General features: G+C 38.2%; 1 protein-coding gene across 1 annotated transcript in view; it reads left to right on the top strand.

The window, feature by feature from the left end:
• The window catches only part of LOC110059106 (TBC1 domain family member 16-like), a 61,772-nt gene that overhangs the window by 21,474 nt on the left and 22,669 nt on the right, over nucleotides 1-17,629 (top strand). The window contains exon 2 of the mRNA XM_089289640.1: nucleotides 3,054-3,202. Within this exon, the coding sequence (XP_089145766.1) occupies nucleotides 3,054-3,202 (149 nt within the window). The remainder of the gene's footprint in view (nucleotides 1-3,053; nucleotides 3,203-17,629) is intronic.

Genomic DNA, 17,629 nt, shown 5'->3' with positions numbered 1-17,629 from the left:
CTTAGGACATGTTTTAGAGGAGACAAGACTATTTAGATTTGAAACAGTTCTAACATTTACAATAGTAAGTGCACGTGATGATTGTTTTGTTCTTGTTGCATACAAATATAACGAGATACTTTTACTTTTTAGTTACAAAGGGTAATTTGAAACTCTTGTTTTTAACCGCGCGGCCACGGGCCGAGCGTGGTTCATGGTTTACCCTTGGTTTATTTTTTTAAATTTTTTTTTTGTCGGAGACCAGACACAGATCTCCACTCGGCCAACTTAGAATTACGCAATCTGTAATGTTTACTCGCCAAACCTTGTTTCTTCAGGGTCAACAGAAATCTCAGATTTCAAAATCACGCCGAACCTACATGTTGCAAAAAAATCTCTTCAAAACCCTGACATCGAAGCGATATATCACTTTAGCGTTAATAGCTACCACACATCGGCAGACGGTAAATCTATTCCTTAACAATCCAGCTTTATCGTGCTAAAATTTCAGCGAAATCAAACAAAACCAGAATTAATTAGAATTTTTTTTGTGACCTCACTCCCCAGACTTGACCTAACAAAGGGAGCAACAGTCACCCATAGCAACCAAAAAACACGAACATAACAAAGCCGACGTTTCGGCCAAAAAACTCCAGAATTATCGCCTGAGAGCTTAAACTTGAATGGGAACATCTTTTTCGAACTTTTTTCAACTCATTTAGATGAAAGAATGGCCTCGGCGGGCTACAAAAATGACTAAGAGAAAAAACAGAACAAGACAGCAGAACAAACCGACAATATTTCACCACGTGGCTTTTGGCACGGAAACGAAAATACAGCTTACTTCTGGATAAATTCAGCCTTAGAAGCCACCAACTGGTCCTATATTACATTTCGCCGTGGCGACCGCCATTACGGTGGCTTGCATACTAAATTAGCTAACTTAACAAAATTCTCCCGAGGTGGGGATATGACAAATTTGGTGAGAATCAAAAGTAACGCCAATTTTCTGTCACGTTTTCAATCTGTGGTCACTGGAGTGACCAAAATCGATACATCGGTCGGGATAGGGTTTTTTTATATGACTTGTGTGACTACTTTGCTAACCCTTTACTCGTGGAAAACACCAATTAAATTTAATCATGACTTTTAAGAAAGAAAGCTGTTGTTAATAGTGTTATTATTGTGTCGTTCACATCGTTCATGCCCATACATATCCCGAAGAAAGTTCTTGATTAAGACCATTACGTCATCGGAGATTTGTCAACGGCTACCACTGATGGTGCAATAATACAGTTTGTGTTGATCAAGTGATGTGATGTCTACAGTAAGAAAAGAATCATCAATGACTGCTTTGGAATGTGCACTACGTTCCGACGGTAGTGCTAAGCGAACCGTTTCATTTTTAAAGCGCGGTTATAAGATCTAACAGATCTTCTTGTTCACAAGGGAGTAAATTCAATTAGAGCGGATGAATCGTCACCACTCTTTCCCATGAGATATTTGCTATCTTTAGTTACAAATGGTAACTTAACACTTTTGTTTTTTATATGGAAGTAAATTTAATCAGAGCTGACAAGTTATCAGCTATTGTTCCCAGGATATTAAAAAAAAAAAAAAAAGCTTTCATTTCTGAACAGTTTTCATGTCTCTGCAGTAGCAGTTTATTTTTATTTGATGGGCATTTTATGACATGCTTTACAGTCCGATATTTTTAAAGGTAAAAAGTATGAAAACTTTCAAATCTTCTTTGAAGACTGCGTGGCACCAAGTTAAAGTGCAATTTAATTAAATCAAACTTTCAATGTGTCAGAGAGGTTTTTTTCTCTTTCGGCGAAGTAGATGTTGTTGTGTTGTGTTGTGTAAAAAGCGTAAACTTACGATCATATAAAATGCGAAAACGTCTCTTTACTTGAGTATTTTTGAGCATTCTATAGGGGCATTCAACCACTTTTCATGCACAACGCGAGGAATTGTGGTCAATAGTAAGACCAAAGACGCAAGGAATTGTTGTTATACGCGAATGGAAGAATTAAGATGCACTGTTTTCCATGTGCTCTCTTCGATCAGTGGGAGCAGGGGTGAAAGCTCTCGGAAACTTATCAGTCCATAATATCCAGTCAAAACACTCTTGTGGCAAAGCAATCAGAAAAACAGTTAGAAGACTCATCTGATGCTTTCAGAGTCATAAGTAAAATTACAGAAATGCAGAAGTGAGTAGGTCAAAGGCACCTGCCATGATACTGAGAACCAACTTAGTTTTCAAAATTTTTATCGTTTGATTACCGTAACGTCTTAAAACCAGATGTGTAGAAGTAAACCAGCTGCAATCACTTATGAAAAAGGTATTGTGCTCTTCATGATGTTTGTGTGTGTAAATTGCCACAACAGCAAGCAAAATTTTGATTTTTAACCAGGCATCTGTTTTATAGTTTGAAGCAGAGTTCCCTCTCATCAAGTGTTAATGTCATCTAAAAAATCACAGATTTAAGTGCAGGTACCATTCATATTTTGTTTTTTATCTGCACAAGTTCAACATTTTGGAAACCACATGGGGAAGAATATACTTCCTTCCAATCCTTTGCAAAAATTACGCCTTGATGTTTTTATTAAAATCTCACGTAACTTTTACATTCTCGAACTGGAGGTCAATCAGGTGTGACCTAGAACCTTCTGGAATGTTCTATTTCTTATGTAATATTGTAATTTAGAAACCTTGTAATAATGCTACAATTAATTCTTTTGAGAAGTTTCTGGAAACTCCAGGTGTACTAACATGTCTAATATAAGAGGGTGAGTTTCGTCTGCAAGAGGGCTCTGAAAGTGTAACGAAGCTTAGTGCTGCCGATTGCTGTAATCCGAGAAGTTAAATAAACCAGTTTGTTACTGATGATCGTGAGTTCTGTGTGGGAACAACCCTGCTCTGCATTGACACTCCTTAGTATAATTATATATGAACAGCACTGCAGTGTAAATGTCAGAGACAAATTAATAATTTAATGTGACATGTATTGGATAAACAGGGCATTTTACAGTACATTAAACAATAATTTGTTATTGCTTGTTGTTTGTAGGCAACATTTTTTGGTGGTCTGAGTCCCGAAGTTAGGAGAGAAGCTTGGAAATTTTTGTTACTTTACTTTCCGTTTGGTTCTACAAGTCAACAAAGAGAACTACTGCGAAAGGACAAAGAAAAGGAATACCAGAAAATACATTACTCCAGGTACATGTAGAATTTGTTTGATTAAAAGCTAATGAAATTGAAATATATATATATTCCTCTTTTTTTATTTCTTTTTACTTGAATGTAGACCCAACCCATGCTGACAACAACTTTGTTTCAATAGATCAATTTAAAAGTTTCTTAGTCAAGTGCTCTCAATCATCACGATTAGTAATATTTTTATTTCACTAATGTAATGAACCTAAAAAACAAAGTAAACAGAGTGCATCTTTGTGATTACCACTACAGTACCGCTCAAAAGTAAGTTACCACTGTCTCACGAGTGCACTAGAAGTACCAAAGCTACACATTCGTCGGTATTCGAAACTGTTTTGTGTATTAAGACATCTGTATCGTATCATATTGATTAGTGCAGTACACGATTTTCATTCTCATCGGCGATGCGTGTGTACATGTGTGTATTATAAATTCACAAGCGTCCATCAATATTGTTTCATATACATTAGCCAAACCTTTTTTTACTCTTGAAAGTCAGACTTGCTTCACGTTTAGTTTTTGTAAATACATGAACACGATAAAAGTTGACAGTGTTCTCCTTTTCAGGTGGTAACCGGTAAAATTTATCGCCTGTAGCAACACTCATTACCGCCTAAAATCCCTTGGAATTCTTGAAAATTCAACAGGTAAAAGAAAAAAAAATACAGTTGTTTCACCGACGTAATCGGTATGTTATCCTTGTAAAAGAATAAATAAACAGATTAAAAGATAAACTGCGCAGGCTATGGTTTGTAAGTACTATCTATGGTTTCGAACTTCGAGACAAGAGCCGCGAATTTTTGCCAGGCAGATGTCATTTCTTCGCACGTGCATCAGAGTTGTTTACGTAGTAATTTTAAAGTGCCTATGAAGTAAACAATAATTGCTGCTGATTTGAAAGGCTTTTCAAAGTAAAGAAGAATGGTGTTTTCCATTTTGGAATATCTTTTTTTGTTTTAGAGATATTCACGTTTTTGTATCATAAGTGATGACGTCATAGGTGGTTCCACTAAAGCAGTTCAACACTCAATCAAGAATATCTCTAGAAATATTGAAGCAGTGTTCTTTAAACTTGGCACCAGAAATGTACATCACAAAAGAAACAAAACGACACCCGTCGTGCCGTCGCCATGACAACAATTACGCCGCTGGTCCTGTTTTAATTAAAACTAACATTACCAGATTTCATCTTAAACAAGGATCATCCACTCCCAACAATGTAATGGGGAGAGTTAAGACAATATGGGAATCATGTGTGTTCCCAGTAAAACCCTCTGTCCCTTTTCGAAGGGTTGCAAATTGGCATATTTGGTTTTTTACAGAAAGAGACTGGAGCCAAAAGTGTTGCCATGGCAACAATACAGAAGGTGTCATTCTGTTTCTTTTGTGATGCACATTTGTGGTGCCAAGTTTGAAGAACACTGCTCTAGAGATATTCTTGATTCAGTGTTTTACTGTTCAAGTGGAACCACCTATGACATCATCACTTTCCTCATTTGCATAATACAAAACGTAAATATCTCTAGAACGAAAGAAGATATTCTAAAAAGGGAAACGCCATTCTTCTTAACTTTGATAAGCCTTTCAAATAAGCAGCAATTATTTTTTACTTCATAGGCACTTTAAACATTACAAGTATTTGATTTGCAAGCAATGTGGGAGAAATCAGTTCCATGAACTTCCAACTTAACTATCGGCTTTAGAAAACTGGTGTTGCTAAATTGACCAACATTCACGTGTGGTGATCGAAAACTTCATCTTCGTCACGAAATGCTCCACATTCAGGTCAAAAGTGTTTATTAAAATCTATTTTCAGACGACGTTTTGAGAGAATCCTTGACAATAAAACCCTTCCAGAACGTGAATGAAAACGAATATGCAGCGATTTCGTTTGGTTTTGAGGGACGACCGCTGATTTTGTAGTGATACCTCATGTAAGCACAGCGAGGATACCCCGGAAGTGGCTTTTGCCTACTTTTCTGTGACTTTAGGGCAAGAGAATTAAGACAAAGAATAAAACACTTAAAAATGAAAATGCTGTTTGATTTCATTTGACATCTAAAGCCAAAGGTGTAAAATTAGTAAACTTAATGCATATTAGATGGAGGTCTTTTGAAAAAATATGTTTTTATTAGTTCCTTTCCTTTTTTGAAATGTTCTTCTGGTGAACAATTCAATAAGGGGGGGACAAGGTAGAAAATTGAGCAAGTTATTGATGATTCATGTATTGAGAGGTTGACCAAGTGTCTGAAAAAAAGAAAAAAAAAAACGGCTAAGAAAAAACCAGTTTTGCTTTCTATGGTAGCTCTTAAGTCCTACTGCTGAAACAAGCTGACAGGAACAATGGGAAAATCACAATTAAGGAACGTTCTGACAAACATTACTCTTTTGTATTGTATTTAATACTCACACAAACTACCTAGTAATGAGGGTAAAACTTGTATCTGTAAAGGTTTCATTTAAGGTCGGCGCTGAAGTTGACAAGAATGGGGCAAATTTCAATTCCATGTAATGTACAGAGCAGACCTAATAAACAAGGCTGCGTTTCAACTGATTGCTTTACTGCTTTAAAATGCCCTTTTACCTGTTGTACGGAAAACAAGGGAGAACCCTGAGTTGAAGGTATGTAAATCATCGGCGACAATCGCTCGTGTTTACAAATATGATTTACAGTTGTATCAATTCTTGTGGTTGTATAGATCTTAAAGAAAGGTTTGTTTGCAACCCTAAACGTGATTCATACAGTTGTTAATCAGAATGTAGTGCTCATGAAACTACAGGTAGAATTTTCACACCTGGTCTACATGTTACTAGTAAGCCGTGATCGCAATTACTAAGTCAACTCAGCAACGCCGCCTATGTCAACAATTTCTTCACCAACTTTGTAGCCTGCAAAGTCTGCGAATACAGGCCAGTTTGTGAAAAACTGAATTTACCAGTCTTAGAATTGGAGATTTTCGCATTTCTTAACACCGAAATCTCACGAGTTTGCCTTGTGCATTCCTTAACGAGGTATATAGCAATAGTTGCTATTCTTATTCAATGAGATGCAAATAAGTGGTGAGGTATTCTGGAGTTTAGTTATTTCGAAGAGAATCCCATTGAATGAAGTCTTAGACAGCATGCACTGAGCTTGAATAAGATAACAGGCATGTTGTTGTGACGCCTTGAATTTGCATAAAGTTTCAAACATTACTGATGCATGAAAAAGTCATGCTTTTGTAATGCATGCATAGTCCTGTACTTTTTCTGCCGACTGAGAAACTTGCTTGTTTTAAAATCTGAGTTACACTTGGAAGCTACTTCCCAGTAAATCACAGGCAGCCCAAGCTCTCAATGTTATCCTTTTTTTTTCCTTTTTATGCGAACGTTCAGGCTAACGTGACATATGGCATGTACTATTACATGACCGAATTTGACCACGCGAAACATGACTCTCGCCTTGCAGCATATGGAGGTGTTGTGTTACAATGGTTTGAATTCATAAAGGTTTGTATGGGAATGCAACGGCTTTGCTTGAAAAGCCAATTATTCTTATAGTTTGTGAATAAAATCTACTTACCCTGTCGCTGTGTTGTATTCTTTGTTGTTTGCCAGCTCCTCGGGCCGATCTAACGCGATTTCGGCGAGTTATCGTTCTGTGGGTTTCCACTACTAAAAGAAAGACAAGGCCGGACACTGATTTCCGGAGTGCCCGCCGCTCCAAGTGAATAAATCCACTGAAAATAACCCTGCCGGCTCAATTCCTCCGTAGAATCAAAGAAGAGATGTTGAAGTTCCATGTCAGTTCACTCGCCATGCGATTCCCTCTACAACGCCTTCGCAATTATAGCGAGTGAACTGACATGGAACTTCAACATCTCTTCTTCGATTCTACGGAGGAACTGAGCCGGCAGGGTTATTTTCAGTGGATTTATTCGCTTCGAGCGGCGGGCACTCCGGAAATCAGTGTCCGGCCTTGTCTTTCTTTTAGTAGTGGAAACCCACAGAATGATAACTCGCCGAAGTCACGTTAGATCGGCCCGAGGAGCTGGCAAACAACAAAGAATACAACACAGCGACAGGGTAAGTAGATTTTATTCACAAACTATAAGGATAATTGGCTTTTCAAGCAAAGCCGTTGCATTCCCATACAAACCTTAATGAATTCAAACCGTTGTAACACAACACCTCCATATGATGCAAGGTGAGAGTCATGTTTCACGTGGTCAAATTCGGTCGTTATGTAATAGTACATGCCACATGTCACGTTAGCTTGAACGTTAGCATAAAAAGGAAAAAAAGGATAACATTGAGTAAATATGTTGTTTCTTTAACCTTTGACACAGGGGCCATTCTGAACAGAAAAAGCCATTTCAAATAAACTCATTCATTTCGCGCCACTACCACACCGCGGGTCTGGGACTCCAGGACACATCGTAATAATAATTGTAAACAGTAAAATTTCCTCCATGTCGCTGAAGAACAAAACATAGTGAGCCCAGTATCTAATTCAGAACCAACCAATAAAAATGTACTGTTACCAAACTGATGAAAATAATTATAAACCAGCAAAAAGCCAAAAGCCTTATCTCTGTCTCAATCTGTAAACACCCTCGATTCACAGGTTGCTTAGCACGTGACCAAAAATCTTCCCACTGTCAGTGATAGAATCCACCGAATGATTTATTCGCGGATGAAACCTCTCTCCAAGCATGACTTCAACAGGGTTTAGACTTTTTATGGCGTACACTTTAGAATTTAATATTAGTCACATCATTAAGAAACTTCCCAAGACCTCTTGTGTAACGGTAGCTGTATACGTAGTAAGGTCGACGATTTGTTTGTCTGTTGTCAATTTCTTCTTCGGCTATATTTGTTTACGTTTTGATAGATATAAATACTTTGTAGAACATGTAAACAGCAGCTCATACCGATCAAAGAATTTGAAGTTTCATCAAACGCGCATCCGTTCATCAGGCCAGGTTTAAACGTCGCATTTTACATGCACCGAATCAAATACCAATTTTCGTTGACTCGAATGAATAAGTTTGGCTGATTTGATTTAAACGTCACATTTTTTTGCCAAATAAAATTGCTGAGCACGAGTGACGTGTTCATTCCCAGCTGACACCGCTCCAAGTTTCCCACCTGAGTGCGGTTGACAATGATAAGGAGCACATTTTGCGTTCAGATCATTCATACCTTGCAAACACCATTTGAGGAAACAGAATGGGGCAATTTATAATGCAGATGGCAGTGCATTACCTCTTAAACTCTGATTTTTGTTTCACTCTCCTGATCAAATTCAAGTTCACAGACTTCATTCTCCATCTTCTGCATAACTTTGCTGAAGAGAAGTAAGAACCATTGCACACACTATTATACTCAACAATCACCATATTACTGTCCTACTCCGCATGTCATGTAGCACAGAGCGGTTTTTTTCTTGAAGGCCGAAAATTAAAGTGCACCTAACCCCAAAATTTTTTTCGCTAAAACGAATCTGCATGTTATTTGAAATACTTCAGCGAAAAAATTTTTGGATTCGGTTAAATCCTCGATTTTCTGTGCCCTGACGAAATCTCGAAAATAGCCCCAAAACACCGCTATTTTGTTTCATGACCTAGTTTGAGGAGAATGGGTCCAGCAGCTGTTGTGATGTCTACCCAGGAAGGTCGAATATCTCACGTCCTCTCACTTCCTTCAGGATGGTGCAATACACGTTCGAAAAGTGCGCAGAAATGCCTTCCAGAAGTGCTATCGACTGTTGCAGCAATATACCAGATCTAAAAAAAGATATACTGTTCAATTTACTGGTGATGATCGGTCAATGGAACAATAAAGACATAAACGATGGTTGATTTTGTCGAACCGAAACAAGCGAACTGAGTCTGTGAGAACCATTGAAGAACTCAAACTGGAATTTGTTCCGCAGACTTTCTAACGCTATTTTCAAAATTTTCTGCTTAAAACCAACCAGAAATTTGTCGAAATACTACCGACAACCTATATCTTCCAGTCCCGCAGTATTTATAACATAGCTGGCAAAGTTGTGTGATCAATCAAGAAGCGTTATGACCAAATATACTGATGTGTAAATAGGTCGCAACTGTACGCCGCCAACCAGCACTTATTTCTCTTTCGATTTAGATAAAAGTCGAAGATTAATCCTTTAGAATTACATGATAACAAAACTGTCACACTCACAGAGTTTTTTTAAAGGTTTGGAAATCAGCAGTGCAACAAACATTCTCTACATTAGTGTCGAAAATATGACCTCGTAACATTATCTGCGGACCGCTCAGGGAACACATCCTTTTCGTTTATCCGACGAATTTCACTGCAAACTTGGAAAAAAATTTACACTGGTTATTTGGAGTTACGACTTAAAATGTGTGACACTGTGAAATCGGTAATTGTATGAAATGTTTCCTTCCGTCTTGCTTCTCGCAGCTTTAAAAATACAGGTCCAAACAATTTTACGATTTTCAATGGATCGAACCCAGTGTTTTGGAGGTCATCAAGTCTCGAAAACTGCAACACTTATGTCGCTCCTATAAACATGAAGCATTCCAGAAAGTAAAACACAAACTGGATTTAATAGAACAACCATACCTTGACAAAACACATTCTCGCTAAGGACAAATGTAGACGGGCCATAAACGCGCGGGGGAGTCTTGTGTTTAGGTGACGAAATTACCATCCAAAGCAGTCCTTGAGTTTTCTTTTCTGCTTTTCGTTTGCCTGCTCCTCCACTTCGTAGCTAGCTTTCCATTCCTAATATACAGGCAGCGCGTCCGCAAAGAAGTCTTCCCGTGTCGCTTGAAATATTACAAATTGTTCTCAAAGCTCTAAGCAGTAAGTTCACAGTTGTCGAACGTGCTCCATCAAAGTTTATTTCGGTGTCTTCCAAATTGAAACCTAACTCTGACTCCAGTGACGAAAAAGAAATGATTCTGAAACAAAACTTGGACGTCTTAGTCCCAAAATATATTGGAACGATTAGTTTTGTTTTCCATTTTCTCAAGCAAATACAGAGAGCTGACTGTGGCACCATTGTGTTTGGTTCCTGGGAAGACGTCATCAGCAACCACCGCCCCAGACTCCCTCAAATCGGGTCGTGTTACACTTCGGGTGCGACTTTGAAAGGGCACAGAAAATCGAGGATTCAACCAAATTCAAAAACTTTTTAGCCCAAATGCTTCAAATAACAAGTGGATTCGTTTTAGCGAAAAAAATTTTGGGGGTTAGATGCACTTTAAGCTTAACTGGTTTTGCATAACTACAATGCATGATCGGAGTGAAGCAAGAACCACGCATACTGGCATCTTCAACAGCCTTCCTTCTACATGATACATCGATCTCCTGCTGCAACTGCCTCCAAAAATTCCCTTCAGCTCGTCCTGCGCACGTCATGCAGCACAAAACTGTGGAGTTATGGGTAAAATATAATGTAAAATGTGGCGTTTAAATCAACTGTTGAACTTCAGTCGTATATTCAACTGGATCAGTTGAATATTCAACTGAACTCGCATTATTTTAATTGAAATATGTCGCATTTAATTGATTTAAACGTCGCATTTGTAGTTAATTCAGCAATTAGAGTCAGTGCATGTAAAATGCAACGTTTAAACCAGGCCTTACTTTTTCTTCAGCCGTTCAAATGGTTGCCATCATCTGTTTGAAACATTTCTTAGGCCGTTTGAAAGGTCTGAATTAACAAGCGTACGTTTCATAATTTGGGTTGGTCCAAATTCAAATTAAGGTCGGCTCATGAGCTTTAGAGTTTCCCCTGTCAAGAGTTCAGAACTTGACGCTTTGATACTTCTTACGGTAAGTGCCAGCGCTGAAAAATATGAATTCGACCTTTCCTGGCACCTTAGTGAGTGCCGTCTTGATACGGATCTTCGCATGCTACGATGCTACCGCAAAGAAGTTCTCGCAAAGAAGTTCTTGCATCTTGCAGGATCCAAGCGCAAGCGACCTGCAAGAAGCTGCAAGAAGTTGCTGGCTTATGGACGCAAAAACGAGTTCTTGCGTGTGCATTATTTTCAAGCTGTACTGTAGTTTATGGAGATATAACACCTTACTTGGCTATTTCTATGAACTATTTCCTTTCCTTTGTAAATTGTGGTTACTAAAAATTGTGTTCTGAGATGACGTAAATTCAGTGCCTAATAATTTTATCACTACCCGGAGTACCAATCGATGGAAACCGATGATCAGAAATTCAATCGATCAATCAATATCAGTCGATAAAATTAGCTAATTGGTATTGCTTGGCATCAGCCAATCGATGACCAATCGATAACCACACAAAAACCGTTCATCGATTGCTATAGATTGGCTCAGCAACCTCGAACAGACGTCACGCACGCTACCTGTCCGATCATCGGCCATTTTTAGGAAGCCCTGGGGATGAAATTGGTAAAACAAATTCCAACCCAGTCTTCTCAACGCAAAGAATATACCCTGTTGCATATGTACTCGAATTACACACTTGCCCATCATTGCCATTCTGTGTCATAATGTCTACGCAAGACGTCTTGGTAGAGGCTCTACCATCATCATTGCCGTTTTGAGGTGAATGTCGGTAAAGTGTTAACTGCAAACAAGAATAGGGGAGAACGGGGAAACATGTTTAAAGTTGTCAACCATCGTGGACAGCTTGGCCACCTACAGTCCGAGCTTGTGGATCCTTTTTGGCCACTACATGCAGATATTTCTGTGTTGTTCTCCTGTTAACATTAAATGAGATGTGTTTACAATTACTACGTACAAAGTTGTGTTTTATATGCATCGATTCCGGTTCCGTCAATCTGCAACCAGTCGATACCAATCAATACCAATTTATCTAGCGATTGGTATTGATAATCGATAACAATCAATAACCACACGAATCTTCACCATCGATTGGTCATCGATTATCAATATCAATTGATTAAATGATATCGATTGGTATCGATTGATATTGATTGTCATCGATTATCGATTCCATCGATTGGATGCTCCGGGTCACTATGAACATTTGATGTTTGTATGACATGAACTGAGCGAACGATCAATGGATATCCTTTGTTGGACAGTCCCATCGATTTGCGAACGAACTGCAGAGCAGCAATCGTTACACATTTCCGGTTTCTTACGTGTAATATATGCTATACTAAAGAGACCCTGGTAGGGGTAAATTCCGACAAGCGACATGGCCTTGAAACGGCGACATGAGAGCTATAAATTGGCGATGAACGGCAGACTACTCCGGCGAAATAGAGAAAGCGACACCAGTAGCAAGATAGACCCAGAATGAATTTCGGAACTGAGAATGCAGTGATCATTTTAAACGTTTGAGTTGAAGTGAAGACGCATTTCCAGAGTTTTAAATGTGTTTTCCTCTCTCGTGCGCGATGTCAAGGGGTCGTGAAACACAGGCTTCCTTATATATGCTAAAACGTCCTCGTCGAATAAATCGAGTCCGTCATTGCCGAGTATTTTTTCTCACTCTCAACTGAGTGAGCAGGGCTCTAAAATGCCTGAAAACACGCTTAAGGAAAAAGGACAACTGAAAGGAAAGAGATCTTCGACCGTCTGCTTCATATTTTTATTAGTGGGTCACCAGTAAAAGATTATGAAGCTGTATTATCAGCAAATGGCATTATGGAAGGAAAGGAGAGACAGGGGAAAGCTGCAAAGGTCTTCTCGTCTTCAGCAGAAGATAAGGGTTATCCCAAATTCAAAGGAAGATTATAGATAGGAGAGATTATCTGACTGAGGCCGTTGAGATTTTGAGTTAAACAACAGTTGTTAAACATAAACTTGGTAAAAATAGTCATAGGTTCAATTGTACTTTAGATCCAAATACTGACTGGAGAATGGCTGAAAATAGCAATTCCAAGCGTCTAAATTTCAAAATTTCCCGGGGGGGAGGGGGAAACATGCCCCCACATCCCCTAGGAGCTTAGCAACTTCAGCACTCAAAAGCATGCCCTCAGCCCCTTAGGAAATTTTGAAAAATTGAAGTAGCTAAGAAGTCTTTTCCTTTATTCTGAGTCGAAACGTGATGCTTTTAAAGTAGCCATAAAGCAATCATTAAACCCGCTGACCGGAGAAATGTTGGCTCTGAAAAAGAATTCCTAGTGCTGAAAAAGTATGTATTGAATCTCGTCCGACTTACATGAAGTCAAAAGCACGTTAAACCGCACGAAAATGTTCATTCAAAAATCTGACAAAGCAACACATCAAAATTTTTCTTGGATCACGGTGAGTTAAGTTAGTATTTTCTTTGGTAAACAAGCAATTTCAAACTGCTCACTTAACCTAAATATCAAGCTGACAACAAACGAACATTGTAGTTGGTAAAAGCATTTCTCAAAAATTGGTTGAGCTTAAATTTAGATCAGTTTAATTTTACGAAGAATTGAAAACAAACTGTACATGGTTCAAGCTATCTTTTAGTGGTCGAGCTCTGTCCTTCATGGCCTCTTTTGGCAAAAGAAAAGAACAATATGGAACCAGACATTTCTTAAAAGTAAGAGTGGAGAGGAAAGTGAACAAACAGCCCTGGCTTTGAGCTGTTTGAGATGCTCTTATTCCATAGCAGGTTTGTGGGTTACGTTTTCCTCTCCATTTCGTTGTAAATTTGATGAGTTGTGCATCTAAGGCTGAATTTGAACACATGAATGGCTTTTAAAAATAATCTCTGTCACCTTCGTTATTTGGTAAAATAAGCTTAAATGAACAGAAAGCTGAGGCCTAAAGGAAAATGTAAGAAATGTAAGCTTATATTTGTGCACTATGCAGTCTTTCCTTTGAGTGACTGTTTCTTTAAGAGTTCAATTCACAATTGAGCGACGGGTGTCCAAGCAAAACTAAAACCCAGGAACTGAAATAATTCATAAGAGGCTACCAATATTGATAAAACTTCTGTTATTAAAGTTCAGAAAAACTATTACCTTTAACATTTTTGGAACAGAAGGATTTCGTATGTAAGACTTCACAGACAGAGATTTGTTAAAGCTCTCATGTTCAAGTTTTGTTTGCCAAAAGCATTTAAATGGCTTTTGATGCCAGAAAAGTTTACATCGAAAGCTTGTGCTGAATTTTCTTGTCGTCATATCGCTAGAAAATTGTCTCTAAAATTCCTACAATGCATTACTAACCTTGAAAGGTTGATACAGACCAGTTGGTTGTTTTTTTCAGTCCATCTCTGAGTGCCGAGTGCCTTTGTTCAACCAGCTGATTCAACTCCTGCTCGCTTTAATTCGCAAATTTCTTAGGTGGAGGCCGGGGAAAAAACTTAAGCTCAAAATTTGGTATCTCACAGGAATAATATTCCTCATCTCTGGAAGAATTATTAGCTTTTTCCATATTTTAGGAGAAGCAAAATAGGAATTATTTTTTACAAGGGTCGACATCGATGAAAAAAATTGCCAAGAAAAAGTACAAATAAACAAACTGGCGTGAGCGTGCAACCCACGGGCAAATGGATCAAATGTATTAGCCAATCAGAATGTGCACTTCGCTAAGAAGCTATGCAGAAGCTATGCAGTCAATCACAACTCTTTGTGACGCGTTCTTTAGTTTGTCAGAGCACCAGTTTATTAGCTGGCCTGCGATACTGTATAATTTCATCTTTTCAATAAGTATGGCATGATCAAGGGCACAAAATATCCATCTGTTGTTTTTGTTGTTGAGTGCCTCCCTAATTGAATGGAGTACAGACAAGTTGCAAAGAGTGTAAGCATGTAAAGCCTTATTGTAATAATCAGGGGTTTCAATAGAAGGTGGCTACTGGCGATAGACCACTGGGTACTTCACTCCAACCCGCCACCTACTTTGTGCCACCACTTGGTCATTTTTTGTGCACTATTGGGATGGTTTTGGGGGGCTGCCTGCCGCTAAGGCAGTATTGCGCTATGGCGCTATGTCACTATGGTGTTAAGGTGCAAACTTTAATGTTTGTTTAATTAATTAATTTCAGTTAATTAATTAGTCTAGAGGCAAGGAAGTGGTGGGGGTGGGGTGGGAAAGGTACATGTGTACACGTAAAACATGTTCCATTGCCGTCAGTTGGGTGTGAACATCGCAAAGCTATACATTTGTTTCAGGTAACCCCTTGCTCTCTTTGTGGTACCATTCTCTTTAGAACAAAGCTAATTTGCTCTCAACGTATGTGTAGATTAGTTAGCGTTCTTGGCTTCTATATTAGGTGGAGGATACAGTGGATACGGAATTGCGCACAAATGTTGAGTGGTTTTCCTTATGGTAGAACTCAACATGTGAGACGCATGCGTTCTAGCATCATTAGTGTTATACACTATCTTTCCATGCGGTATTTTATATGTTGTGTCATGTGACCATGGACAGCAGTTATTTTTTGGGTATTGCAAAAGTGAAACGTTACTGTGGCTGTGTAGCTTTTAGAATTACACACAGGTCGGTTCAACAAATATCATCTGCTGTTTTCAATCTACAATAGTTTATTTGTCAGGGTTCAAATGTACTGCTCCTCCTTAACGGCTCGTTTATTTCTTGCCTTAATTGTGTCGGTAAGAGAGACCAAAGAGTTCCCAAGTTAGTGGCTTTAATACTCTGCAAATTGTAAATTTGTGACAAAAGAAACCAGAAAGTGCTCAAATATTGCTGCAGACTCTGTGGCACCTAATGAAAGTGCAAATTAATTTAATCAGTCTTTGAGGAGACTCATTCGTGTTGGCCAAGTGGCGCTGTTTATCTTCAATAATTTTCATTGAAACACTTCTCAGCCATTAATATCATTGTGTGTTAAGAGCAAATGTACACAAAAATCGAAAATTGTTCGGTAAGGCTTGAAAAATCAAATTTGCCCTACTGTTGCATATAAGTAGGCCTTAGTACATGTAAAAATGCTATGTAGTTTTTTTCTTCAAATATCACGTCCAGACATCAATCTAACAAGTTCAAACTGGGCTGAAAATCGATCATTTTCATTTGATTCGCATTTTGCAACTATTGAGCACGAAAAAGTTATAATACAACCAACTTAATGCAGAACTATTCCTTGTCCAAAAAAGCCCAGTTTTAAGAATATTGGATTAATCCAACCATTTGGTGGTAAACAAAACCAAAGTGTTCTCCAACGATGAGTTCGTCAGTCGGTGAAAAGAATTGTCATTTTGACCATGTGCTATGTCTCTGAATTCCAAAAGATTTTAGATTCTAACTATAAAAGGATAGGTCTTTCAATATATGTAAAGTTTAGTTTGGGCAAATGATTAGGCACTCGTCAAAAAATTATTCAAATCAAACACAACCAAATTAAAATAATGCCAGCAGTCGAATGCGTGACCAAAAGTGCTACCATTGCTTTTGTCATTAAATCACTTCAATTTGAAATATCACAGGAATATCAGCACGACTTAAAGCATTAAACGGTATAAATATGTTTACCTTCGCTGGGTTATCATGTCTTGACTATCGAACAACATTCCTATCATGCTATTTTAACGGTGTTCCATTAGCTTTGCATAACCTGTACACATTCGTCTGGTGAATTTGAATCCCCAAATCGCTCATTATTACCAAGTTCCTGTGTAAATGTTCCTACATTTTCCGTTTTGTTGTTTGGTATAATCATTGAACCTTCTTTAAGGCAGAAATCCCCAGTAATTAGTAATAACAAATAAGCTGCCATCGTTGATCACTCCACGTCTCTTATTTGTATATTGTCCAGTAAAAGTCTTTGCACACAGGGTAGGGGTAGAGTGGGGATTATTTCCAAAAGAAAAAGCGTTAGAATTTTTCCAATATCTCAATGTTAGTTCCAATTCAGGGCCTCCTTTCTTAGGTAAAGCGATAAAATGCTACACACTAACAAGGTCTTTGTGGCTTAAAATTCAAACAAAAAAATGTAACTCTGTTTAAAGCCTTGAAATCCTGACCCTCACCCCCATGTAAAATATGTTGTTAACGCACCGGTCTTGGATAATTGGATAAACATCTTCAGTCAAAATGGAGGCCTTTCAAACGTCTTCAAAATGGAAACCCAAAAGTCACATGTGGAATAACGATTTAGCAGTTACTACTGACTTAATCAAATGACACAAATAACACAGATAGAATGATACATCCAATAATGGTTTTCCTTCAAAGTCGGATATGAGTACTGACAAGAAATACAGGGAAAGAATCAGTTTGCAAGATTCAGAATATTACAAACCGAAGTAGGTGAACATGTTATTTTTATGTGTGTGTCATTTGTACTGCTTGGCAATGCTGACGTTTCGAACTGAAGTATTTAATGCCGATATGCTGATGATAGTTTTGGTCATGCACTCGGTAGCTGCTGGCATGATTTTGTGTCTCTTGTGAATGATTTTGAATAATTTTTTGACGAGTGCCTAATCATTTGCACAAACTAAACTTTACATATATTGAAAGACCTATCCTAGTTTAGTTAGAATCTAAAATCTT

This window comes from Orbicella faveolata, unplaced genomic scaffold (genome assembly GCF_042242905.1).
Source record: "Orbicella faveolata isolate gen_17 unplaced genomic scaffold, um_ofav_v1 contig_2, whole genome shotgun sequence".
In the NCBI taxonomy this organism is placed as follows: domain Eukaryota; kingdom Metazoa; phylum Cnidaria; class Anthozoa; order Scleractinia; family Merulinidae; genus Orbicella; species Orbicella faveolata.
The sequence above is the reverse complement of the archived record's forward strand: the minus strand, read 5'-3'. Positions and strand labels throughout refer to the sequence as shown.